Source organism: Phaethon aethereus (genome assembly GCF_964289735.1).
Source record: "Phaethon aethereus genome assembly, chromosome: 1".
Taxonomy (NCBI): domain Eukaryota; kingdom Metazoa; phylum Chordata; class Aves; order Phaethontiformes; family Phaethontidae; genus Phaethon; species Phaethon aethereus.
In genome coordinates this window covers 152,988,100-153,015,757 of record NC_138575.1, presented here as the reverse complement: position 1 = coordinate 153,015,757, position 27,658 = coordinate 152,988,100, and the positions used below count along the sequence as shown (strand labels likewise).

The window sequence follows — 27,658 nt, the reverse complement described above, 5'->3', positions numbered from 1 at the left end:
TCATGTACAGTACTTTATCTTCAAAAGATAAAGGAGGTCCTATTTCTTGGTACTGGTAATTGCATGTTCTTTCTTTTCTTGTATTGTATCTAAGAGTTTCTTCTATCTTCCTTGTATCTAAGAGTTCTGCAGTTGCACAGCCCGATTGCAAAAATTTATAAAACATCTCTTGGGAAGATCTCTTAAAATAACTAAGTTTATGTAGCTTTTTTCCACTAATAGTAGCTAAGAAATGTTTTATCTGTATTAGGTGCATGATTCTTTTTTTGAGTAGCCTTTCAGAAATTAAGATTACTGTGTACATAATTTTCTGCTGTACTGGGTAGATACTTGAGCAGCCTTTTGACATGGAAAGCAAAAATCCACAAAACAATACAAGAGGAATTCCTTTCTTAGTCTGGCTCTGTTTAGGACTAGCTAATCTCTGGTTGTTAAATTTTATTTCTTACAGCTATCAGCCAATAGTGGATTATATAGATGCACAATTTGAAGCCTATCTCCAGGAAGAACTGAAAATTAAACGTTCTTTATTTAGCTACCATGATACTCGCATCCATGTCTGCCTCTATTTCATTTCACCTACAGGCCATTCCCTAAAAACCCTAGATTTGTTAACCATGAAAAGCCTAGACAGCAAGGTAAGACTTTGAAACAGAGTTCTAAGAGTTTGTCTTATTTTCTGAAGCATCTTGCAACTTTTAGATCCTCTACCAGCTTTCAGTTCTATATCCGTGTATTTGGGTTTGGTATGTTTTTTGGTACTGGTATACCTTGAGTTCAGAAGAAATCAGTTCTGCAAGTAGCTAGCAGTTCATCACCTGTTTATTTACAAATCAAAAGGGTAGAGAGAGAGAGATTGAGATCTGGCAAGAATGTTGAAAAAAGCAGCACAATAAGGTTTAAAAAAATTTTAAAAATTAGAACGACACCAACTTTACTTTTAACAAACTGTTAACATCTTATTGTGATTGAATAGGGTAGCCTCCATGAGTGCTGTAATATTTCTAATTAAGCTTGTTTCTAGTTCAGTATCGAGTTTTGGGACTGCTGGAAAGTTGGCATATAAAAAGCTTTGCAGCACTGTGAAGATCTTTGTTATAGATAACTGAAGAGGCAAGTGCTGTGAACAGAACACCCTGCCAGCACGGCTTTTTCTGAGATAAACTGCATTAGTGTTTTAACCTTATTTGTTTTGAAAGCTTTAAATAGCAGTTTCTAGTATGATTACTTGCACTTTGTAAATTCTTAACTTTCTTCCGGTAGTGGGCCTGTGTGAACTGGATGAAGTTGAATGTTCAACCCATTTTAAGAAGCCTTACATCATTTGGGTTTAATTAGTTGAAAGTTTGAGAAATTTGAAAACTTAAATGCATTTGCTCTTTCTCTGGCCCTTTTCTTTGTGCTTTACTAGAGCCTCTCCTGCTAAATTTTCTTTCTGCATTTTCTTGTTCATGAGATGTTTCTTCAAGATAACAAGGATCAAATCAGCTGTCTGTTCCATATTTGTGATTGATGAGCACATTTGATATTTTTGTAATTTTGTTTGTGAACGTATTTTGCATTTTGAACTTTCTCAGTAGCACAGAGCAAATTTGGGGGAGGTATGGTGGGACAAAGGTAGGGGAGGGCAGGGTCCCTTCTTTCTGCTGTGGTCTTGGCTTATGTCAGATTAAAATGTTTGTGAAACTGCTCTGTAATAAGCACTGATAGCTAAAGAGCCTTGATACTAGAAAACCGGCCAGTTTCATGGAGCATATTCTTCTGCTCTGAAGTTGGAGGTTGTGTTAAACCACAAAAATACTTGGCTTTCTAGGTTATGCCCTCTCTTTACTGAACTCCCTTTAAAATGGTGTTTCTTCCAAAAGAAAAGGAAATAGATCCTTGAGTTCCAGCATCCTGAGAAAATATTTTTCCATCAGAATAAAACAAAAGTAATTATGCTTTGGGGGATTTTAGTTTCTAGCCACCTACTCTAAATGTTTTTGGTTCTGCTTTGGCTCAGAGTGAACATGGGTGGCACGTAACTTTGTGGTTTTATCCCTTTGCAATGTATTCTACTAAAGAAATATACATATACACAAACCAAAAGTGTAGTTTGGTTTCCATCGCATTGTGGAACATGTTTGTGATGCTTTTAGTACTGCGTTCTCCTAGTGGCAGTTTGGAACTCAGGATTTCCCAGGATGTGGAAGTCCCTGGGCATGTTTGCTGAACGCGGGATTCCATAAAGAGAAGGTGGTACAGCAACGTGCATACACTGACTGTATAAATCTATGTCAAATGTAATCTTCAATTTCTTCCTAAATCCACCACAAGTGTACACTGTTATGCCTTTGTTACAGTCTGCTTGGTACAAAACAAGACCAGATTACACAGCTTAGAGGTAAAGAGGGTTCTTGGAATAGGATAGGGTCATCCTGTACTCTGTAATCCTGGGAGAAAAAAGTAGATGTATCTGTGGGCAATTAATTTTCCTCTGTTCCTTATAAATTGCATAACTAGATAAGAATTTGGCCTCTAGCTTTTAGACATTGGAAAGTTCTGTAGTTTTGCTTAGGACTGAATCACTACAGACCAGCCAGATTCTATTGACAGATTAAGGGAGTCTTCATCTGTATGCTTTCTTGTTGGGAGCTAGTGATTATTCAACTAATAGATCTGCATTTTTAAGTCATTCTTGCAGAATTATATACAGATTACTGTTAAGACAGGAAATGGCATGAGTGTACCTTGTGGGGTTTTAAATTTTTCGGGTTTTATTTCTTCCAAAAGAATCTTTGGAATTTTTTGTATTCATTCATAGAGATACACTTAAGTTAGCCTGCAAGATACCAACCAATAATAATTTCAAGTATATGTATTTTTTTAATTCCTCCTCTATAGCATAAAAGGGCAACAGATGTTTTGACATTAGCACAAGGTGGTGTTACATGAAAATCTTAAGTTAGAGTAATAGTATGTCTTCTAATTGAGGGGGGAAGTGACACTTTGCATTTAAGGCATGTTGTGGTTTAGCCCCAGCCGGCAACCAAGCACCACACAGCCGCTTGCTCACTCCCCTTCCCGCAGTGGGACGGGGGAGAGAATTAGAAAAAAAACCTTGTGGGTTGAGATAAACATAGTTTAATAGGACAGAAAGAGAGAAAGAAACAACAATGATAACAACAATAATAATACTGACAGAGGAATGTACCAGAACAAGTGATGCCCAATACAGCAATTGCTCACCACCCGGTGATTGACAGCCCATCCCCGAGCAGCAATTCTCGCCCCCCGGCCAACTCCAGTTTATGTACTGGGCATGACGTCGTATGGTGGGGAATATCCCTTGGCCAGCCTGGGTCAGCTGTCCCGGCTGTGCCCCCTCCCAGCTCCCTGTGCACCCCCAGCCTGCTCACTGGCAGGCCAGCACGAGAAGCTGGACTGTCCTTGACTGCTCAGCAACAACCCAAAACATCAGCACGTTATCAACAGTTTCTCATCCCAAATCCAAAATACAGTCTCACACTGGCTTCTGTGAAGAAAACCAGCTCTATCCTGGCTGAAACCAGGACAAGGCAGAAGAATGATCAGAGGGTTGGATTTGGTGCTAGCAAACAGAGAAGTAATGTGCACGGACAAAGTTTATCCTGGTGACTTTATATGGTCGTTCTGCATTGCTATTAAATGAGGCAGTCTCAGCTTAATCTGAGATAAGGGAACTGATTTAAATTGAAAGCTGAAGAGTTTTGTTTGGTTAGGGAACTGATCGAGATGAAAAGTAATCTGTCTCCTTGGACAGCTGCACAGATTTTAGTTCTACCTGGTAAGGAGCAGCTGCAGGCAAGGGGAAGGGCAGGACTGTTGGTTTTATTGCAAGTGAAGACTTCTTATGTGGGGTTAAAGTGGTTCTGTATTAATGGCCTAAAGCTTTGTAGCAAAATTCAGTTTTCTACTTACTGAGAGTTGTAGCTGGGGAAGAGACAGGAAGGGGGTCGGTTGGTTTCCTAGTGAGCAGCAGGCAGAGAAGGGAGCGGTGGGACTTGAGGCACATCTATATGTGTTCCAAATCAATACAATTTAAGTCTCTTGTTAGTACAAGTATGTGCTTTCAATGAATATTATTCTTGGATGAAAGTATGGAGATACTAGTTTTCAAGTAAACCTTAGATGCTGCAAGGAGAAATTAATTTTGTTTAACAGATTAAGCAAAGATAACTTTTTTTGGTTGCTTATCTAAAGCCAGAGTAGTATTGCTTTTAAATTTTAATACAATGGTTATGATTTAACATCAGCGTTGATAGCTGTAATCACAGTTTCTGGAGATTTTGCATCTCTTTTGTTACTGGTCTCCTCAGTAGTCTTTCTCTGCTATTCATTATCTAAGAAATTCTCTCCTAATTAATGAATGCTTGAAAAACTTTCATGTTGAACAGACAGAGTAAAGGTTAATTTAATTCTGAGGACTCTGTGTTCCATCCATTTAAAGCTATATGATAGAAAACCTAAATTGATGTCCTTCAGCTAATTTGATTGAAGCTGTGAATTATTCCTAGCTGTAATAGATTGTTTATACAATCCTAAATTAATTCAGTTGTAAAGAAAAAACATTCTAGCATTTTATTTGATTTTAGATATTTTACCCCATATGTGCTTAGGTACTGTACGCTACAAAATTAACTGATTATACCTGATTATCATCAGGTAGTCTTAGAAGTCATACTTTGGAATTGGCATGTTTGGGGTTTTTTTTATTTGGACATTTTGCTTAAGACAGAAGACTTATTTTAAAAACATCCATTTTGAATCCATTCTTGAGTTTCCATGCTTAGGCATTTCCATTCAGACAGAATATTCAGAAGAATAAAAAGAATGTGTGGGGCTTCTTTTTCTTTTTTTTTTTGTCTCCTTCCTTTTTGCATCTGTAATGAAGGAATTCTGTAAAATTCTCATCTTCTGAAATCCAGAAGAATTATTTGTATTGTTCTTCCAAGATATTTGGACATTGGCATTGATTCTTTGTATCTAGTTCTGAAAATTTTGGAGCGGTGATAGTATTTTTAAGAAAAATTTGGCATCTACTACCTTCCTAAGTTACTGTCGTAGCTGTTTCAGGAACTAGGGCAGTTTACCTTAGTAGAATTGTATTTTGAGTTCTGAATGATTTTGAGTTCTGATGACTGGCAAGCAAGATTCCTCAGTCATCATCATTCTTCTGCTCGCAGCAAGTACTTGAGAAACTCTTTGCTGCAGCAGTGAGGTGAACGAGGTGTTGTAGCTGAAAGGAACCCAAGGAGGAGGCTCAGGGGTAGGCAGGGTCTGGTAGCCAGTTTCCTTTTCTATTTTCAACTGTCATCTTTCATTTAACACCTTGTCCCCCAGTGCTATAAACTAAAACAATCAATTTTTTTAGCAGAGATGTAAATACTTAATGTCATTTAGTTAATGGTTAATGAGTTAATTTAGTTAGTGGGTGTTGCTGTTCTTTTGAGTACTTCATTGTATGAGACCTCCTTCCTTGTTCTTTTCTCAGAATCAATTAATTTTAAGGAAGTATATTAAATAATTTGTTGTTATTTTGTTAAATGATGCCAGTGAATGTATTTTTTATGGTTTGTGAAGCTTTGATATCAATTGATGGAAAAGTTTGGACTGCAGGGCAATTTTTAAAGCGCTTCTCACCAACCAACTTAATTTATAAAAGATGTCACCTCAAAATTGAAGTCTTACACATTTCATATAATTTGTATCATTAATAGGTGAACATTATACCAATTATAGGCAAAGCAGACAGCATTTCTAAAACCGAACTACAGAAGTTCAAGAACAAAATCATGAGTGAATTAGTTAGTAATGGCGTCCAGATATACCAGTTTCCAACTGATGATGAAACCGTTTCTAAAATTAATACCATCATGAATGTAAGTAAATGACAAACACGTTGATATTTCAGTACTAAAGCATCACTCTCTAATGCTGATTCATACCTGCTCTTTCACCATTATCTTGAGGCTTATAGGTTTGTATGTAACAAGTTTCTTTATTTTTCTTCCTCCTTAAAAAGCTTGTATGTTTATTTTTTCCCCCCTACTCGCAAATCTTCCTGTCCCTTTGCTGTTGATACCACTTGTTCTAGGAGGCTTTTCCTTTTCTAGCTCAGCAACAGAAAAGAGGTTCTCACTCATAAATACTTTTTCTGGATAATTGATATATCATTACTAACATAGGTGGACAGATTGGCTCTGCTCTTTTCCTCAGCAAATACTACCTTACGTCTGTTAGGGACGGTATTCAAGTGCCTTGTTTCTCCAATTTTCTCTGGCCTTTACGAAAGCAAGTCTTCCATCTGCTTTTTCCATTTACTTAGTACTTTCATTTGAAATTAGGACAAATCTTCTCTGGGGATCAAAAAGTCAGGTATAATTCTGGCTTTTTTTACTATTATCCTTTCAGATCTTCCCAGGAGTATCTGCCAGCTTCAACTAAGCTTGTGAAGCTAGACATCTTTGCTTTGTCTGTATTTGCTGTTCATGTGCATATGTTTGTAGATGCACGTGAAGATATGTTTGCATGTGCTGGGTTTGAAAGTAGGGAGGAGGAGCCGGTATGGCAGAGTGTACGGCTCTGCAGTCCCAACCACTGTCACTTGTGCCAGGGAGCGAGGATGTGCAGGCTGTCGTTCAGTAACAGGTCCTTCTGTGGGGAAAGGTGGTGGTCTGTCCCTTTCATGCTCTGCTAGTGATTTATTTTCCAGTTAATTTTTTTTTTTTGGTCAGTTATTGTGGGTCAGCACACAGTCGGTCAGTACCTAGCCTGTATTTCTGGCCATTTGGCCAAGCCCACAGCAGTAACCATACCTCGGGTTCAAACCTGTGATCATCTCATGACTGTTACTGGGGTTATGAACTCTGGCTGAATGCGAATCAGAGGGATGCGTTCTAGAGCGGCTTTCTATTTACTGCTGATACTCTTCCTAACACAGGCCAGGATGTAGTCGGCCACCTTTGCCCCTGGGGCAAACCTGCTGAATCAGGTCCAACCTGTTGTCCACCAGGAACCCCACGTCTTTTTCTGCAAAGTGCCTTTCCAGACCGTCGGTCCCCAGCATATGCTGGAGCATGGGATTACTCCTCCTGACGTGCAGGACTTGGCATTGCTCTCCTTTGAACTTCATGAGATTCCTGTTGGCCCTTTTGTCCAGCCCGTTGAGGTTCCTCTGAATTAGCAGCACACATCTGGTCTATCAACCGCTCCTCCAGGTTTTGACTTTTGTATCAGTAGTTTGACTAGCTGCTGATATCTTCAAAGTGGTTTTTGGTTTGAAACTGCCTGTTGGCTTTTCCTGAAGTGGTGTTTTTTCCCCCTAATTTATTTCTGAAGTGTTTGCTTTTCAGTTCTGATGTAAGAATGCTGAAAGATAAGGCTATATTGGTGTGACTTTTACAGGGCCATTTGCCATTCGCCGTAGTAGGAAGTACGGAAGAGGTGAAAGTTGGAAACAAAATGGTGAGAGCCCGTCAGTACCCTTGGGGCATTGTACAAGGTAAATGAATTTTCAAAGGTATTTTTACAAGATTGTTGTTGAAGTATAAAATTCACCAATACTAAAAGAGGCTGTTATTCACTGACGCCATTATCCACGGATGCCATATTGATTGTATTTTGGATCAACAATTTAAGGAGTTAATTCAGCAATTAATACTTGAGCTGTGCCCTAACTGGTAGTTTCATCAGCACTTACGCATCCCTGGAATCAAGCTATGAGATGGTGTATGTAATGTTTGGGTGGGTTAGTATGGTGGCAGTGCCTCTAGCACTACCAAATTTGAATGTTTTATGATTGTCAGTAAAGAAGAGGGGAAAAAAGAGAGAAATCTATCATTGTTCAACTTGAACAGGAAATCCGGATGTGTTGGAACATAGAATCATCATAGAATTTTGGGTTGGAAGGGACCTTTAAAGGTCACCTAGTCCAACCCCCCTGCAGTGAGCAGGGACATCTTCAACTAGAGCAGGTTGCTCACAGCCCCGTCCAACCTGACCTGGAATGTTGCCAGGGATGGGGCACCTACCACCTCTCTGGGCAACCTGGGCCAGTGGTTCACCACCCTCGTGAAAAATTTCTTCCTTAGATCTAGTCTAAATCTGCCCTCTTTTAGTTCAACAGTACTTAGAGTTAGTGTTTCAATGTGTATATTAGAAATTATAAGGAAGTGTAAGAGGCATAATAAACAAAGTGATACATTTTCCTGGAAGTATAATTAGTAAACAAAATAAATGAATCTCAACGCTGTTTAAAAATGACAGTTTTGCTGCTTGTGCATAATAATAAAATCTCCCTCTTTTAACTGATTAGTGGAAAATGAGAACCACTGTGACTTTGTAAAGCTTCGCGAGATGCTTATTTGCACAAATATGGAAGACTTAAGAGAGCAAACTCATGCACGACACTATGAGTTGTACAGACGCTGCAGACTGGAAGAGATGGGCTTCAGAGACATTGGTCCCGAGAACAAACCAGTCAGGTAAAGGATTTCATGTGCAGCACTTGCTTTCAGCATCCATTCACTTCGCATTTGACCGTATCAACCCAGTACAGAGCAGGTTTTATACACAGAACAAGTTTTCTAAGAGGAAAAGATTTTTATTTTTTTTAATCGGAGTAAACAAGCTGTTCATTCAGTTTTCTTCATGGAGAGGTATATGGGATTATATGAGTGTTCCTTTAAAGGCATACAAGGTAGTTGTATTTCTGAAACCTTTATCTTTTAGAATAAACCTGGGGATTTTAATTTTTGTCATGGAGAATGTCAATTTTCTTCAGGTGCATGCACTTTATGCCTTTTAAGTTATTTTCATTATATATTAGCATGCTCTTTTACTTTCTGTGTGATTCTGAACCATGGTTTGGTTGGACTCAAAGTTCAGAAGGAACTGAAGCAAAAAGCTTTACAAAATCATTGGTTACACTGCTGGCTGCCCACCTTATCTGCCATAATAACAAATGTCTAGCCTTTTCAGGTCAAGAAATCTCTTGCTAGATTGCAGGAAGTTAATAGAGGATCCCAAAGGAAAGTTAAGCAGAGGGTTAGAGACACTCAGTTGTTTCACGTAGTAAAGCTGCTCTCTGCAGGAGATACTTACAATTTATATATCCAGTTTGTTTAATCTTTTATTTCCAATTCTGTCATCTCTTCCAACTTCTTTTGGTTGTTTTATGCATGGGACTGTATTTTGTAAGTTGTTAGAATCCTGATAGGGAAGAACTGATGCTTCAGGAGTTTTTCAAGTCTTCATGGTTTAGCAAAGTGCTATTATTCTATAGTCATGGTGGGAAATACCAGACATGAAAACAAAATATGACTTTGCATTAAAAACAGTTTCCAGTGCTTTGAACCAACTGGTTTGTTTACTTCTTGTTTTACTTAGTGATCAGACTGACTTTACCCATTCTGGTCTGGTAAAAATAAATTACTTTTAAATGGCTTCCCTCCAAGTAGTTATTTTTAGTGGCTTCAAGTCTTTACTTTCACCTGCACTTTGCACAGAATTTCTAAGGCAGTTGCAGTTACTGTAACTCTTAGTGTGTTGACAGAGCTGCGTTTCTGTCACTTTGACTAGGTCTAATTTATATATGGTTCAAACAATAATAATTAAATAAGATAAACGTGGCCAAGGAAGATGCTGGATGTGGGCACTTCTTTCTGAAGTCTTAATGTCAAAGCACATTTTAAGATTAGTTCACTTAGATGATCTTGAGCTGACCATGAGTCACGGTGGTCTCTTGACATTTCTCTTGAAAAAACAAGAAAGGAATAAATCCTTTTCATAAATAGAGAACCAAAGGTGAATGAGGTTTAAAACCAACTGAAACTGCCCATAGACTTTTCATTGGGTTTAGGTTTAAGTTTAAGAACGTACACTAACAGCTGATACCTTGTTATCTTTGTCTAGGGAAAGCTTTTTTTTAGAGATTTGTTCATGGCAATATTGACTGCAGTACCTTTGGCTTTTCTGAACTTGAATTTCACAATGTACAGCCATCTCAAGATAAGAGTTACATTATAAAAATGATCATCCAGAGAACCGTTTTCTTCCACAAACACAAGAATTGTTTTTGTAAAACCCCTAAACAGTTTGCATTTTATTAATGGTATAAAGTGACAGGTTTGTATCAGAATGTCATAGTATTTTACACTTCAGAAGCTGGTTTTGAAATGGATTGCTTAGAGATACAGAAAAGCCAAGTTCCCTCTGATGTGTAGTTTTTATGTATGGCCCACTAAATGTCAGTTTATTGAGAGCTTTGTGGCAAGACAGTACACTTAATTAGTTTTGGTAAATCGCATCTATGGAAAATGTCATTGTTTCGGAAGGACGTGAATAGGTATCCCATAAGAAACTAGAAAAATTAACTTTTTCCCAGATTTACTGCAAGAGGAAGAGAAAAGTGGGACCGGATCTAGGATGTGGTTGTCCCTCAGTTATGTGGCATAGTGAATGACACTGAGGTCTGAAAGACAAAGCATGTGGTCTTTTGGGAGAGACTTTTTATGATACCGGAAAAAAGGGAGAGAATTTAGAGGATCTGTATGTAGTGTAATTAGCAGACTAATGTAGCCTTACCCATAAGATGTTTTATGAAGCTACTGAGGAATCAATGAGAAGTGTCATCCTCAGCAGCGTGGTAGAAAACGTCAGTTTCCATAGAGGAAGTTCAGTGCTTCCCATTTTGCTGGCTTGTAAATTAAAATATCTTTCAGAATAGGGACTATCCTCTTCTTCTAGGCAAAAATGTGATACTAAATTGTCATCCTCTTTGTCCTTAAAGATGTTTATAACATATGCACATGGATTCTAAGACCTGTGATTTTAAAGTATAGTTAGTATTGCATAGCAGTATATGACTGATGATTAAAATTTCATGCTACTTGTGTAAATAAGGATCAAAATGCATGTTGAGAAGTCACATTTTGTGCCTGTGATGTAGCTGTCTACGTACTAAATTTGTTAATCCGAATTGGGTCATTTTATGTAAATTTATACAATTTCTGCTAGGCTTGAATAATTGGCTGATTTTACTGCACTGGGGTTTGTAGCATTTGAACATTGACATTTGAGTAGCTAACATGCCTTTTGGCAAGTTGTGAAAAAGCTGCCTGTGAAGTTTCTGTACCACTCTTTTGTATTTAAAAGTACAACAGTAGTTTATTCATGCAAAATTGTACGTCACTACAAAGCAAAATCAGTAATTCTTGGATTTTCAGTGACCTTGTGAGAGAGGTTGTGGGCAGACATCCGTAAAGGCTTTCACTCTTACATGTGAAAAAAGCATGTTTGCAAGCTTTAGTTTTTTAGTGGGAGATGTGGAAAGAGATGGTTTCAGCACAGAACGGGAAAATATATTTACAGCTTAATTACTAGGTCTGAAGAGGGAAAATAAGGATAGTAATAGTCTGAAGTGACTGTCTTGTATACACTTTAAAAAAACATACTCCCTAATATATTTTTTGTGAATTTGTGTCATAATAATTTTTGAATTTGTTTATTTGCAATTGCATTCTAAGAATTAACTTTTTCATTAACCAGATTTCCAGGGGAAATGAAGTTTACATGATCCATCTGTTAGTCTCTCCCTAATAACTTATGAACCAGCTCTCCATTTTCAAACCAGTAAAGGGTTGGATGCTTCCAGGGGTTGCATGGTTAGTGTTCTCATTGCAGGAAAAACAGAAGACCTCTGCTCCTACCAGTTGTTGGCCAGCCAGTGTGCATTTGTTGTCAGTAAATCATTACCTCTGAATGAAGTACTGTCTTTTGAAACTCTTGGGAGCCTTGGCAGAACTGCAGTAGCATGAGAAGGTCATGGGTGATTTGGAAGTAGCTAAGGCTACTACATGTGAAAGATCCACGTGAATACTTAAAATAAGTAAAGAATATTTAGGAAGTACGGAGGGACACTAACTGCATAGTTACAAAGGTGTAAGGCAGGATTTCGGGTATTACAGTCACTGAGATAATAGAACATAAAATCATCCACAGGAATTTGGGCTGTTCTGCTGCTTTCAGGACACCTGGTTTATACTGGTATTTTATCAAACCATTACTTTTTTTAAAATTGGATAACAGTAATTAGCATAGCTAAAATTAATGGGTAGTTTGGAACTTAATATCTTTCATATACCTTGCAAAAATAATACACAAACCTTTTTTTTATGAAAGGAAGAGTTCAGTCTTATAGTGAGGTATCATTGCAGGAGGTCATGAGAATTACAGTCATGTATGCTACCATGTCAGATTAGAATATAACATGTGGTAAACCACTTCAAAAATGAAGAATCCACCATACGGTGCATCAGGGAATAAATGGAATACCATGTAAGGCTAAACTTAGTCATATAGGTACAATTTGGTTTCCAAGCCATGAAAAGCAGCCAGTCAGGAATGGGCCTGGAAAGCCTGTTATGGCAAAATTTATGTAATGAAGTCAATGGATAGCACAGTATTGGGGGGGATGATTTATGTATTTTATGAAGTATCTCTTGGATGTAAAATCCAGGAAGTCATTTTATTATCATGTTTTAATACTTAAAATTGGAATTTGCATTTCTTTGTTGTTGAAAAGTAAAGATAGACCTTTTTTTGTGTGGATGGTCTAGTCCTGCCTATTTGATGGTCCAATAATGTCCATTAGGAACCTGAATTCCTAGTTTCAGGTCAATCTCAGCAAGAGATAATTGCTGAGATGTCCAGAACGCAAAAATTGGGGATAGTTGAAAACAGAAATCTAGACATGAAGAGTGCTTCCAGCCAAACAAACTTGTAAATGTATACATGCCTAGTAACCTTAGATGTTTGCAAGGGAGATGAGGATTACTGCTGTTTTGAAGTTGGACATTTGGTAAGTCCGTTTTCCAGTCTAAGCTATGTTGTTGCTTAAGGGGTCATTCTTGTTTTGAAAGAAGAAAACTAATGGGCAAAGGTCTGTTGAAAAAAACCTAAGATTGACACTCAGGCTGTATGCTTGCATATTTGGATTTTCTGATGTTAATCATTCTCTGGTTTGGTTGTTTTTCCATGCTCATAATTACAGTTTGTTCTTCATCATAATTACAGTTAAACATAATTGTAACATAAACAACTCAGTTTCTCAATATGTGAACAATCATATATCTCATGCTTTATTCCTCCCTGAAACTGGGATATTCAGACCTTGCAGTTCTCAAACAAAAAATGTTTATTTTTCATTCTGTTTTGATGATGATGACAGAAAACCAGGAAGGATTCAGTAATGTGAATAAGTTCATATGTAGAGGAAGGTTGATATGACTCTGGTTGCCTTTTCTAAGAAAGGAGACCTAATATCTGAAAGGCTATTAGATTTCTTAAGAAGTCACTTGGGAACGGAGTTCATCTGTCCAACTGCAGACCTTTGCGTTTGAGCTAAATATTCTAACCTCCTTATGGTAAGACTGAACCACATCCAAAATACCTGTTTTTCATGCCTTCACTGGGAAAATGATAATTATATAGATCTACCACATCCTCAGTCTTGCTTAATATTAACTTAGATAATTCACTGAGTCAGGGGGGCCATGCTAACATACCTGCCACTGGCTAACTTTAAAATCTTTTAGTTTTTCTGATATACCTTAATTGATAGTTGAATGTTATGCAAACGATTACAAGTGTAGTTTTCAAATTTGAAAGCTTTTTAAAATTTAAATGAAAAAAATGTAAAATATTGTGTAAATATCTTGGTTGTTCAAAACGCACAAACATTGTGTTCCACTGAGAGCTGAATTCACTTCAGAGACTTTATTTATGAACATAACATGTTTGATTTGCATCTTTATATTTAGGCTTCCATGTTCTAAGTCTTACACAGATAGACAAACTGCATGTCACAGCTATGCTTCTGTAGAAAGGTAGGTGGTAGTGCTGTTATGAGGTATGTAATAAATTAGTAAGGTGTAGTTTTTCTTCATAATCCTGTTCCCTTCCTCCAAAACCTCAGTAAGAATACATTATTTAAATAATTATCTTTAACGTCTTAATTTTGCAAGTGGTTTTGTACGAAGTATAAAATTCTAGAGGTCCAACCCAGAAGAATGAGAGAACCTATGAATTTGATTTTCGTAATGTGCTATATGAGAAGGAGTGAAAGCAGTCTTCAGGTAAACAGAAAAGTGTTTCACTGTGAGCAATGGACACGGTAATGTTGAAAGGATTGGCTTAAGATCTGGTGAACTATTTTCCCCTCCTCCCCAAACCTCCTAAAACCAAAGACTGTTTGGATCATTATGTTGCTGATATGCCAAACACAGAAGAGGAAAGTTTGTTTTAATTTTGTCTTTGCGACTTCCAGAACAATTCAGTCAGGAGAAGGGAGGATTTAAAAAATACATTTTTATTTCTCCTCTTCTTTATGCATGTAATTTGATTACTTAGTAAATTCAGTGTCTTCAAAGATAATCTTTTCCTAATTTCAAGACAAAATTGCTATTACCTGATACACTAGCTTAGGTTGAGTCTAGAGATGTCCACATAATGAAATGAAGGTACAATTGCACCACGTTAGCTTAGTCTAGCGCTTACTCTAGCGGCTTTATTGCACCATGTGAGCTAGCAGAACTGACACAGGGCCCAAAAGTGTGTCTAGGGAGATAGCTAGCACTTGAAAAACCTGTGCTGTAGCTTTATGGTTATTACATATGCTGTCTAAACTTAAAAATAGTGGGAATTAATATACCCCTGTGAAAACCATGGCCCCGTTTCACATGGTAGAGATAATTTTAGGATAACCTAAGTTACTTCACAGCTGATTAAAAAAACCAAACCAAGAAAGGTTGTTCTGAACTTGTTTTATTGCAATGTATTGCTCAAATAAGATAGAACAGGAGAAGTGCTCTGACCTTGAGATCTTACAAACTGCATATGCAATTTTAAGATAATTCTTCTCTCTCTTTACATTATTTTTTGAATACAAATAAGAAACTTCAGGATTGTGAAAGTGCTTAGTCATCGTAAATTTAAATATAGAAGAGAGCTGTTTAAGCTTACTGCTGCTCTAAATCATGACGTTTTTAGATGTCTTTTTTTGTAAGTCTTTCCATTTATAAACTGTTTTAATAGAAACAACAGTAAAAGATGAAACTTAAAAACTGGTATGGAAGTGTGTATGTATAAAAAATATAAAGCAAATTTAAATATTTGATATACGTATATCTTTATTTTACATCAGAATGGAGAGCAAGGGACAGTAACTCATGATAGCTGAGAAAGCTGAGTACTCAGCACTCGGGAAGTGTTAGAAGAGGTGACTGGGGTAAGAGAATAGCCCCAAAATAAAGAGCTAGAACATTATACATGTTTTGATCCATTCATAAGTCCTATATCCTACAAGATACTGGACAGATCCTTTTGTTTTTGTAACAATCTTTAGCACAGCTCTGATCCACCAATTCTGCATCTTTGGAATCTTGTGACTTAGAGAAGTTTGTGGTAAATGTTGTGTTGGAAGAACTTGTGTTATTAAGCAGGTAAGCTTTTCAAAGGTAGTGTGCTCTTTGGTGTATGAGAGACATCTGTGTACAGACTCTGTTCCTTTTTCCCTGAAAAGCAGAATATTTCCTGCAAGCACTGTGGTGATAGCAGTGATAGTATAGACGCTGAAAATGTCAAGCCTTCAGTAGTATATGACTAAATTATCAGTATCTTTTAATTTGCTATGATATGCTTTGATATGAAAGAAGTTTCTCAATTTCAAGTACCTGTTGTTTGGAGGAAAAAAGGTTGTCTTGTGTACTGCATTGTCTAGTAGAGTAACTTTTAAAAAAAAAAAAGGGAAGGGAGACATAGATGTAAAAGTTAAATAAATGTTTTAATTACTTGCTGTTTTGTTCGGTTGCCAGATATTTGCTCAATAATCTGAACTAATTTACACCTCCTATATAATTTCGAATGTAAGTGTGGTATATATGCAGTCTGTTAGCTTCTGGCAGAAAGGATTCAGGAAAAAACAAGCAATCTTGAGGTTTTGGTTGATGCATGTTGGAAAGTAACCCTATCTTTTGGATGTTGAACTACTTGGGAAGTTGTATTTATTCTATATAAATGTAACTCTAACATACTTAAATTTTGACATGGCATAAAGAGACTGCTATATATTTTGAAGCTGCTGTTATTTTCCTTCCTTTTTCATACAGGAATAATCAGTTTATTAGTTCTGTTAATGCTCCAAATGCATTGTTTTTGTAATGTCCTATTTTAAGTCTGATGTTTCACGTTGCAGAAATTTTGGAGGATTTTTCTGGCAATTTCAGTGTCTTATTAATAAGTAACTTAAAGAAAAAAGATTCTACATGTTGGAGGCAGAAAGTTATAACCCAAATCTTATAGAACATGAGGTTCCTAAAGTGCTGTATTTACTCTGAAATGTAAATTGCCCAGGAGCTGTTAGTGTAACTAATTCTACTGTTTACTTAAATAAAAATTTAGAAAGGTAAGATGCTTGCTTCTATTTAGATTTGTTCATGAGTTTTTATGTGGGAAGCTGTAGAAATTAATATTTCAAATGAATATTGATCGTTTAAATAATGTTCCAGATTGTTGGTTTTCCACGTTGAATAAAGCAGCGTGCTGGCAACTTGCTTACATTTTTGGACTTCAGTCTACAGGAAGCCTATGAGGCAAAGAGGCACGAGTTCTACCTTGAACTGCAAAGAAAAGAGGAGGAGATAAGACAACAGTTTGTGCAGAGAGTGAAGGAGAAAGAAGCAATATTGAAAGAAGCAGAGCAACAAGTAAGCATGCCTGTCTGCTGAGATTTGGAGCAGTTAAGTTCTTAGCAAAATCACAACTAGTTGATATTTATCATTTCCCAACATTTTGAGGGCAGTAATGCTTAAAATCAAAAACAGATTGATTACCCAGATTGACTGGATTAACAGATTGATTAGACAGAAGCAAACAAGAGCACAAGTCTTATGAGGAGCGGCTGAGGGAACTGGGGTTGTTTAGTCTGGAGAAGAGGAGGCTGAGGGGAGACCTTATCGCTCTCTGCAACTACCTGAAAGGGGGTTGTAGTGAAGTGGGGGTCGGTCTCTTCTCCCAAGTAACTACTGATAGGATAAGAGGAAATGGCCTCAAGTTGCAGCAAGGGAAGGTTTAGATTGGATATTAGAAAAAGATTTCTTCACCAAAAAGGTTGTCAAACATTCTACAAGGCTGCCCAGGGAAGTGGTGGAGTCACCATTCCAGAAGGTGTTTAAAAGAGGTGTAGACGTGGCGCTTAAGGACACAGTTTAGTGGTGGACTTGGTAGTGTTAGGTTAATGGTTGGACTCGATGATCTTAAGGGTCTTTTCCAACCTAAATGATCCTATGATTCTATAAATGGCAGTCTTTTGGAAGGGGGAGCTTGTGGTCTAAAGGCTTTGATGGATAGCTAGGACAAGTAATAAAGTAGGAGGAGATACGGTGAAGTAAGAGAGTGCATGTTTCTTCATCTTCTCTAGCAGTATGCTGAGAAACATGGGTGTGCCATAGCAGCACAGTAGGTGCTTTTCCTGCATGGCTTGCTCTGTAAAAACTAAGATTTCAGGAAAAAATCCCATGGGTTGTTTTTCAGCCCGAGGGGGTGGGGCATGTATGTTCGTATGACCTCCAGGTTCAGTTATTAAATATAAGCTCAACCCTCATGTTGAGAGGTTTGAAAGGGTGTGTGTGTGTTTTTGTTGTCTTTGTTTTGTTTTTAAAATCTCATCTATTCCCAGCTGCCTTAAGAGTATTTGGAGATGTGGAACATTTCTTGAACATGCTGTTGAAGATTTAGTCCTGTCAAGCTGGACTGGCAAAACAGGATCTTCTCATCTACTTTCTGCCAGATTCTATCATGGTCATGCATATTTATATTCAAACACTGGTTTAATTGAAATTGGAAACCTGTGTATATTTATTAATGTCCTTTCCTGTACCTCAGTCTCCCAGCAAAGATGTAGCAGTTTCTGCGAGGTGTTCAGGTGCACATTTTAAATAAGAAGGCAGCTTAATACTTTGTTTTCTAAAGCCTGTTAAGTCCCCCATGCTACTTGTGGAGAAAACAATCAGGTTCAGTCCTTCCCAGTATGAGGCTATCCAATTGAAAGAATACTTGGCCATGTTCAAAGTAGGTTCAGCTAGGTCTTACACAGTGATAACCCTTTGATGTTTTCCTTTTAGGATTTATACCAGGCGGTTTCTGTGAGCTCTGCCTGTTGCAATTGAATTATGGATATTAGTTTTCCCAGTTCCTGATGTGTGAAAGTGATCATGCAGTCACTCCTAAAGAATATTTGTCATATACTCTTGCTGCTCGTTCTCCGAGAAGTGTGTATGTGTATCTGGAGACTAAAGAAAAACAGAGATTTCTGTTGTACGTAAGATTGCTTTCACATCCTTCATTTGGAGGAAACTTGTAGGTGCAATGTGCAGCATTACCACTCCTGAGACACACCGTTGCTCAGGACCTTACTGTTTCTACCCTGAATGGCTTTATTGGTATACCTGCAATGCATCTGGTTAACTGGTGCAATGAAATAAATACATGAATAGTATGCATACATACACACACACTTATAAAATCTGACAGCAGGCATACTGTTATATTTCTAATCTTAATTATTTCTTAGTTCCTTCTTTGCAAAAGATGGAAACAAATCTTTCTGATTTCTATACCAGTATAGCTGCACTCAGATTGAGTTACACCAATACAGACGGGTACAGAAGCAGGATTCTAGGAGAGTTTATGTGTGGGGAGATGGGATGTGAGGAAGGGTGAAGTACCCTTTGGTTATCATGCACAACTTCACAGTAGGTTTAAACTGGTCAAGATGCATCTGGAAAATAAAATCCATTAATGTGTCAGAAGAACAATCAAAGAACAATGACTGCAGAAAAGCAATTAACCTCTGGCAGCCCACAAGTAACTCCCACAACCAGATTTATTGTGTAATAAATATGTAAAAATACGTAAATATAATTAATATACTTATTAAAAGTATATAAATATGAAAATATATACCTGTGTTACTAAAGTCTGTATGACTTCTTGCCCGCTTGGGTTTATGGACGTAGATTCCACTTGACAGATCCTGATTTAATCTTTCTGTTGGTAATTGTTTCCTCTCTAAAGGCTTCCTTATTTTTGATATAATAAAGATATAGTAAAATCTAGTTGGCAGTCTAGTATTCACTTAGTGCCTTCCATGGTTTCCACCTGTACTTCGTGTGCAACAACGGGACTTTCGTGGGAACAATCTGATATGAATGACTGTTTTTCTGGATTGCTGGTTTTTAGTCTTAGCAGTTTTGGGAAAGAACTGCAATGTCTTGTGGCTTTTAACACAAGTTGAGGTAGGTTTTACTGTTTAATTGCAGAGGGGTTTTGTATTGTGATATCACCACCTTGTGTTACTAGTTGGAAATATTTTTTTGTGCTTTCTTTAAACAGGTACAGACTAAATTTGAACATCGCATGCTAATGCATCAAGAAGTGAAACTGAAATTAGAGAAAAAGAAAAAAGTTCTAGAAGATGAAATAGCTATGTTTATTGAGAAGAAAGCTAATGCTGAATTACCCCAGTCACAAGCATCTGTCTCTACCCCTGTTAGTTTGAAGAGAGACAAGGACCGCAAAAAGTAAGCGCTGATGCTAGTCATCAGAGGCAGCAATAAAAAAATTCTTCACATATTACTTTTATAACGCAAATCTTAGTAAACTTTTAGAAAAGATACAAGCATGCTTCTATTCTGTTACATGGTAAGAAAACACAAGTGTGTAGAATACCCTCATGCTTGAATCACTGGCTCTAAAATTTACTTTTAGAGTAATTGCTTTACGTTCTATGAGCATTCTTTCTTTTTTTTTCTTTTTTTTCATGAAGGAACCAAGGTTTTCGACTTGAACTCCTGTGCTTTGATGTCAGAGATGAAGAAATTGTGAATGTTCACGAACAGAGCAAGAGGGAGAGGGAGAAGTTAGAGAGGGAGAGAAATTCACCCAGGGAATTCCAGAAATAGTATTTGATTGCAGCACACAGGTTTTGAATGTAGGATATGTTAGTTTTATGAAGCAGTCTGATTGCTGCTGTCCTGTAATATTAGATGTGTCTTCCTAGTACAGATTTTTGAGAGGGCAGATTGATAAAATTGGCTGTAAAATTACACCAAGTGCAGAATATGACCTTATAAACATACCATTTTCTTCCTCCCACCTTCTTTCCTTCTCCACTCCCAAAAGATAAGCTCGAATAAACTGTGAAATTTCAGAAATGTATTCAAAAGTAGTCTCCAGAATAACATGCCCAACTTCTTCATATATAAACATTAAATTAAATTGAATTAAATTTTTTTCTCCTCCAAAACCAGAAGTCAATTAATTTATTAATTTCTTTTCCTGATAGGTTACAACTTTACTGCAGATAATGTTTTGTTGATTAATATCTTACTGCAATTGAAAGCAAATTTTTTGGTACAGAAATTATTCATGACTGCTAGATTATGAAAAACTCTAGAAGCTAGATGGGTGCACATTTTTCCACGAATATGATCAAAACAGCTTTGACATTTTTGGGGCCTATGCTAGCAGCCTGCTTGTGTTTTTGCCAAAATTTTTTCATTTCAAGTAACGTTACTGAGTTCCTTTTCCTAGACTCCTTTTTCTGGAATTATATGTGAAAGTGGAATTCTTGGTAACAGAAGTCGTTATCTGCACTCTCACGAGTAACTCTCAACTTCAGAAAATTTTTAGATTTGTTTTCTCTGCTTTATTTCTTCAGAGTATGCTATGGTTTATATGCTTGCTTTTGTTTTTCAGTTTCAACTTTACATAATACCGATGATACAAGAAACAATATTGATAATTTCTCTTGAGGAAGCACGGATTCACAGTTTGCTTTTGAAGGTGTAGGAGTTGCAGTTTCTTGCTAAAGGATTTGGAAAATATCTCTTGTTGCTACATACTGCAAAAGAATAATTTTTTGTGTATGATCTGTACACATATGGTGCAGTGATTACTGTCATTGCCATCATGGACTTTTGCCTTGATACGCGCTTGCCTTACCAAGTTGCTTTCATTTTAAGTGCATTGTACCAAAGAAAATATCCCTGCCATAAACTGTTCCACTCATAATATGAACGCTGTAGTGCAAAAGTATTCAGTGAATATATCCACTATTACCTTTCTAAAGAGTTATTTTCATATGGTATGGTATGTTAGTCTACTAAATATTTAATACAGCCATTGACATAATTCAGCCATTTACTGATTTTGTTGACAGTTTTTTGTTTATAGGCTTTTAAGTACAAGCACTGTCCTAAATTTCAAATAGGATCTTTCTAATCAAAATTTATTGAGATATTTTTGCAGTGCTCTACTGTTGCATGATAGTTTATCTGACATTACTAACCTAGTATGGAAAGTACCTATAACTTTTTGGTGTTTGTGACTGTGGTGTTCATTTACAGCAGAGAGCTTCAGGTTAAAACAAGTTTAAAATGTTCTTTATATTTTCAGTAGCCATGGTAACTAGTGGGAAACTATAAGAGGTGCAATTCTCTGAAGTTGTGTTGTGCAACTCTTAAAAATGAAATACTAACTGGACAGAAATAAAATACATTGGTTTTGCGTAAGTGTTTCTGTTGTTCTGCTTCCTCTCCCTCCCATGTTACTAAAAATGAGTAAGATTTCACATTAATCTGAAAAATAGAAATGTTCTGCATCTGTTTTAAATGTCTTAAGTCATTTATTGATTGGAAAAAATAGGTAATTTGTGCATGCTGCACTAGAAAGGCAAGGTGACTTGTGATATACTTGTCATATACCACTGTACTTATCATAGAATATCTTGAGCAGGAAGGCACCCACGGGGATCATTGGGTGCAACTCCTTGTTCCTCGCAGGACTACCTAAAACTAAACCATATGACTAAGAGCATCGTCCAGACACTCCTTGAACTCTGAGAGGCCTGGTGCCGTGACCACTGCCCCGGGGAGCCTGTTCCGTGACCGACCTCACCATTTTACTCAGGCAGTGATGCATATTGTATAAGATTGTTTTCCTGCAATTCTGTAGCAATGGGAAGGAATAGATGCTAAGATACATAAACTCTTCATTGACCAGGGAAGAGTCAAGGGAAGGGTTAAGAGGAGACACCCATTCAGCCCATATGCTCGGCATATAACTGATGTTTCTTTCAACAGAAGAAAATGGGCCAGGGCCAGGGCCCTGTGATTTCTGACTGATTGCTCCTCCCTGAGCAAAAGGCAGCTTGATGAAAGACTCTTATTTTTTGTTTGGCTTTGTATCATTGACTGGGCCATTTGCATCCGTTTGATTAGAAACAAGGGATACGCCCTCTTTGAAGGAGGTAACAGCCAAATGAAAAAAACCAAATCTACTTTTTGAACTGAGCAGTGGATTTGGAAGTGTTATTAAGTGATCTTGAGCAGAAGGTAATTGCAGTTGAGCGATGTGTACTGTCAGCACTCACTTATCCCTGTGTGGGTTATCCCAGGTGCTGATGTTAGTTAGCTCAAGCACAGCTCTTCGTGAGCGTTACAGAACTGCATCAAGAGACAGATTTAGCTGTCTATAGTGCGTCCACTTTGCTGAGGACAAAGACTGAGGTGGTTAAATGCTGTTTGACCCAGACAGCTGTGTGCCTGGTCAGTACTAGAGGATGTGCTGTGCTTTGACAGCTGGGAGCCCTGACTAGTACAGTACGGACACCACATGTCTTGCTGAGAATGGGTTTATGTTCAGTGCAGTGTTGGCCCTGCAGGACTCAGCAGCGAAACAAAACTGGTGCAGGCACCTGTGCAGGTCTTCAGAACAGGTGACAATTAAAGGGAGTTTGTAGCGCAAAATGACATAGCATGAAAGTGAGAGAGACAGTGGTTTGTCGTGGGTGGGGTTTTTTTTTTTTCTTTTTTTTTCTGGGTATACATTTAAGCATTGGAGAGTCATCTATAGGTATAGGAAATTCCATAGTTGTTTTGTTTAAGTTCACCTAGATGAGGTATCAAATAAGCACACGAGTGCACATCACAGCCTGACAGTCGAATGCAGTTAAAAGGATTATAAAGGATCAACTAACAATATCTCCTGAAAGTGAAGCATTAATAGTGGTAGTAAACTACAGCAAGGCATATACATTTTAATTTATCTTAGCTATGTGCTTTTTAATTGAACACTTCAGAGAGGTTTATCCTGCAGATGAAATGGTTTCAAGACCATTTATTAAGATCTTTTTATTGTTATGGTACCTTCTGCAAGTGGCTACTGCGAGATTATTTATGGCCTTTACCTTTTTAGGTCCTTTGCTTAGGATACTTTCCATACAGATTTTTGTATATTTATTCTTAACTATATCTTTAAAATTACTTTGCCATGACAAGACACAGCCAGGATGCCGTAGTGGTTTTGTTTTAATCTCCTGCTGCTAACAGTATAGCATTGCCTACATATTTGGTGACAGAAACATATTTAGATTTGCTTTGTGAAATTAGGTAGAGAATATACTGAACTTCAAAAATTAAGAACGTATGGACACTGGAAGCAAGGACAGGTGACATGAGAGGACTACAGAGATGCTGTTCACCACTGTAGAGAGAAAATTCGTGATTAGAGTTCAAGCTGGCCTACACCATGAAGTACAACAAAAAGGGCTTTTCAAAATAAGTTAGTAGCAAAAGGAGGTTCAGAGATAACATTGGTCCGTTGCTTGATGAGGTCAGTCACCTCACAAATAGGAACGTAGACAAAGCGGAGACGTTTAATGCCGCCTTTGCCTCTGTCTTTAGGACTGATGATGGGCCCTGGAACCCCCGGAGCCCTGTGTTGAAAGACCGTTACTGGAAGGATGATAAACTCCCAGCTGACCCTGAACTTATTCGAGACTTGCCGCTCCAGCTGGATGCGCAGAATTCTATGGGGCCTGATGGAATTCATCCCAGGGTACTGAAGGAGCTAGCTGGTATTATCATGGGACCTCTCCATTATTTTTCAACAGCCTTGGGAGTCTGGAGAGGTCCCAGTTGACTGGAAGCTAGCAAGTGTCCCAATTTTGAAGACGGGCAAGAAGGAAAACCATGGTAATTACAGGCCTGTCAGTCTCGCTTCAGTGCCTGGCAAAATGACAGTTATTCTGGGAGCTCTTGAAAAACACTTGAGAGACAATGCAGTCATTGGTGGTAGCCAGCATGTGTTCACGAGGGGAAAGTCCTGCCTAACCTACTTAATTTCCTTTTATGACAAGGTCACCCATCTAGTTGACCAAGGGAAGCCAGTAGGTGTGTGTGTGGGTTTTATTTTAGAAAAGCTTTTGATACTGTACAGTATCCTTCTGGACAAAATGTCCAGCACACAGCTAGACAAGTCCATAATGTGTTGGGTGAGAAATTGGCTGATGGGTTAGGCCCAAAGAGTTACCGTAAGTGGGGTGGCCAGTCACCAGTGCAGTTCCCCAGTGTTCAGTTTTAGGGCCAGTGCTCTTTAATGTTTTCATAAATTACGGGATGCAGGAATTGCATGAACGCTAAGCGAGTTTGTCGATGATACTAAACTAGCAGGAGCTGTGGAGTCCCTCGAGGGTAGAGGGGCTTTACAGAGAGATCTGGATAGACTAGAGAGCTGGGCAATCGCCAACCATATGAAATTTAATACGAGCAAGTGCCAGTTTCTGCACCTGGGGCAGATAATCCTGATTATATGTACAAATTTGGGAATGAGAGGCTAGAGAGCAGCTCCATGGAAAGAGATCTGGGGGTTTGGGTTGATGACAAGTTGAATATGAGTCAACAGTATGCCCTGGCAGCCAAAAGGGCCAACTGTACCCTGGGGTGCATCAAGCACAACGTATCTAGCCAGTCGAGGAAGGTGGTTGTCCCACTCTACACTTCTTGTGGTTTAACCCCAGCCAGCAACTGAGCCCCACACAGCCACTTGCTCACTCCCCCAGGTGGGATGGGGGAGAGAATCAGAAGAGTGAAAGTGAGAAAGCTATTGGGTTGAGGTAAAGACAGTTTAATAGGCAAAGCAAAAGCCGCACATGCAAGCAAAGCAAAGCCAGGAATCCATTCACTTCTTCCCATCGGCCGGCAGGTGTTCAGCCATCTCCAGGAAAGCGGGGCTCCATCATGCGTAACGGTTACTTGATGGGAAGATGAAGCACCATAACTCTGAATGTCCCACCCTCCCTTCTTCTTCCCTCAATTGGTATGGAGTATCTCTTTGGCCAGTTGGGGTCAGCTGTCCCAGCTGTGTCCCCTCCCAGCTCCCTGTGCACCCCCAGCCTTCTTGCTGGTGGGGTGGTGTGAGAAGCTGAACAGTCCTTGACTGTTTAGCAACAACTGAAAACATCAGCACGTTATGAACATTATTTTCAGCCCAAATCCAAAACGCAGCCTCATACTAGCTTCTGTGAAGAAAATTAACTCTATCCCAGCTGAAACCAGCACAACCCCGCACTGGTGTGGCTGCATTTCAAGCACTGTGTGCAGTTTTGGGCACCTCAATATGAGAAGGACGTCAAAGTATTGGAGTGTGTCCAGAGGAGGGCGACCAAGATGGTGAAAGGCCTCAAGGGCAAAACTTAGGAGGAGCAACTGAGGTCCTTGGTTTGTTCAGCTTGGAGCAGAGAAGGCTGAGGGGTGACTTCATTGCAGTCTACTCCTTCTCCAAGGCGGGCAGCGGAGGGGTGAGATGCTGATCTCTTCTGTGGTGACCAGCGACAGGACACCAGGAAATGGAATGAAGCTGTCAGGGCAAGTTCAGATTGGACATGAGGAAAAGGTTCTTCACTGAGAGGGTGGTCGGTCACTGGAACAGGCTCTCCAGGGCAGTGGTCACAGCACCAGGCCTGTCAGAGCTCAAGGAGCATCTGAACAATGCTCTTAAGTTATATGGTTTAGTTTTTGGTAGTCCTGCAAGGAGCAGGGAGTTGGACTCAATGATCCTTACGGGTCACTTCCAACTCGAGATATGATTCTAACTTATGGCAACGAGCCCATTCTGTAACAGCAACAACATAATCTCTATATAGAAAGGAAAATACACAAAAGAAAAACTTTCCAAGACCTTTGTGAAGACTTGTGTAATTCACATTCAGTGTATCACTGCAAAAAGAAATTTAGTGTAGGTCATAGACAGTTAAATTACCTAACTGGAGTTTTATAAGGTGCTGAGGCATCTACCTCTCCTTGTTTTCTCTACTCAATAGATTTTTTTTAAATCCAGAGCCTAGCATCAAGGCAGCAAACCACTGATAGCTACATATAGATACTTGCAGGATTTTAAACCAGGAAAAAAGGCTTCAACAGGATTTTCACTAGAGTGCGCTCGAAGAACATGGCTTTCTCTTTTGGGACAGAGCTGTGGCACTGAGCAACTGTGTCACTGGCCCTGGGCAACCCCACTAGTTGAACCTGCTTGTATCAGGGGGGTTGGAATTGGTGATTTCCAGAGGCCCCTTCCAACATCAGTGACTCTGTATTTCTGTAACTCATTTAGCACGAGCAATTTTTTTTCATAGAGGAGGGTATTAGCCTATTTTTTGCAGAAACAAAACTGTAAGCACAGAAGGTAGTATAAAAGTAAGTGCAAATGAGAGCTCTGAGCTCATGCGGTTGATCATATCTGCTAGGGCATTAAAATGCTGAAATCAGTCTTTATAATCTGGAAAAAAAAAAAAAAAGACAACTGTACCTCATTCTGATCCAAAATCTGCTTAAAAGACTTCCCAGAAATTTGTGTAAAAATACTGTATCTTTCCTGTTGGGAAATACTATTGAGATGCGCCAGGGTGGTTTCTGGGTGATCATCCTATGAGCCTTAAAATTTCTGAAAAAGACTGTTGTGGAGCTGCACAAACAAAGCATCAGATCTATAAATATCCCTGTATTTTTGGGGTGCTTGTACTTGTGATCCATAAGTAATTATCTCTCTTGGCCCTTTTATGTATCACAGTTTATTAGTGTGATTTTCATAAACAAGGAACCCACCAAACTAACGGTTTCAAAATTAAATTCTGTCTTCCAGCAGAAATTTGCCTTCCTCTGGTTTTCTTATCTAAATGTGTAGGGCTTGGATATGTTCCTATTTTCATATACAAATCCGTCCATTTTTTATAAAAGTGCGTACGCAGAGAGCTGTACCTCACTCCTACGTGTCTAGATATGTGTACACGGATGTACAGATCGCTCACAACAAGTGCCACAGTTGGCGAAGAGTGGGCCGCGGGCTGTGCGATCCCGGATTGATTCAAGAGATTATTTTGGGGCTTAACGCTTGGTCTCGATGCCTGCCGGCAGCTCCTGCCTTCCCTCGCGCTGGGCGTAGGGAATCTTCGCTTCCCCACCAGGTCTGCGTGCTGTTGGCGGGGCTGATCCTTCCCACTGAGAAGAGGCTGCGAGGCAGAGCTCTCGGCACCCGGGAGATTCTACTCCTCTGTCCTCGCAGGACGGAAGCGTGGAGCTAGTCCTTCCTCCGGAGGGAGACGTTGACTCCTTCCCCCAAAGCTTAGAAAAGGCAGAGACCCTGGTAGTCGTCACTGCTTTGGAGGGAAGAGAAAATAATCAGCCACTTCTAAGAAAGAGGGTAAGAGGGTGCTGGTATTTTGGAACTAGATTTTCCATGGCTT

The 27,658-nt window shown here is 38.7% G+C and overlaps 1 protein-coding gene across 1 annotated transcript in view; it reads left to right on the top strand.

Annotated features, from left to right (window-relative positions):
* The window catches only part of SEPTIN10 (septin 10), a gene marked incomplete at both ends in the record, with an annotated part of 28,459 nt that extends 10,445 nt beyond the window's left edge, over positions 1 to 18,014 (top strand). The window contains 8 exons of the mRNA XM_082015420.1: positions 452 to 638; positions 5,739 to 5,900; positions 7,426 to 7,522; positions 8,336 to 8,504; positions 13,842 to 13,907; positions 16,652 to 16,784; positions 17,501 to 17,535; positions 17,756 to 18,014. Of these exons, the coding sequence (XP_081871546.1) occupies positions 452 to 638; positions 5,739 to 5,900; positions 7,426 to 7,522; positions 8,336 to 8,504; positions 13,842 to 13,907; positions 16,652 to 16,784; positions 17,501 to 17,535; positions 17,756 to 18,014 (1,108 nt within the window). The remainder of the gene's footprint in view (positions 1 to 451; positions 639 to 5,738; positions 5,901 to 7,425; positions 7,523 to 8,335; positions 8,505 to 13,841; positions 13,908 to 16,651; positions 16,785 to 17,500; positions 17,536 to 17,755) is intronic.
* Positions 18,015 to 27,658: the final 9,644 nt, after the last annotated feature.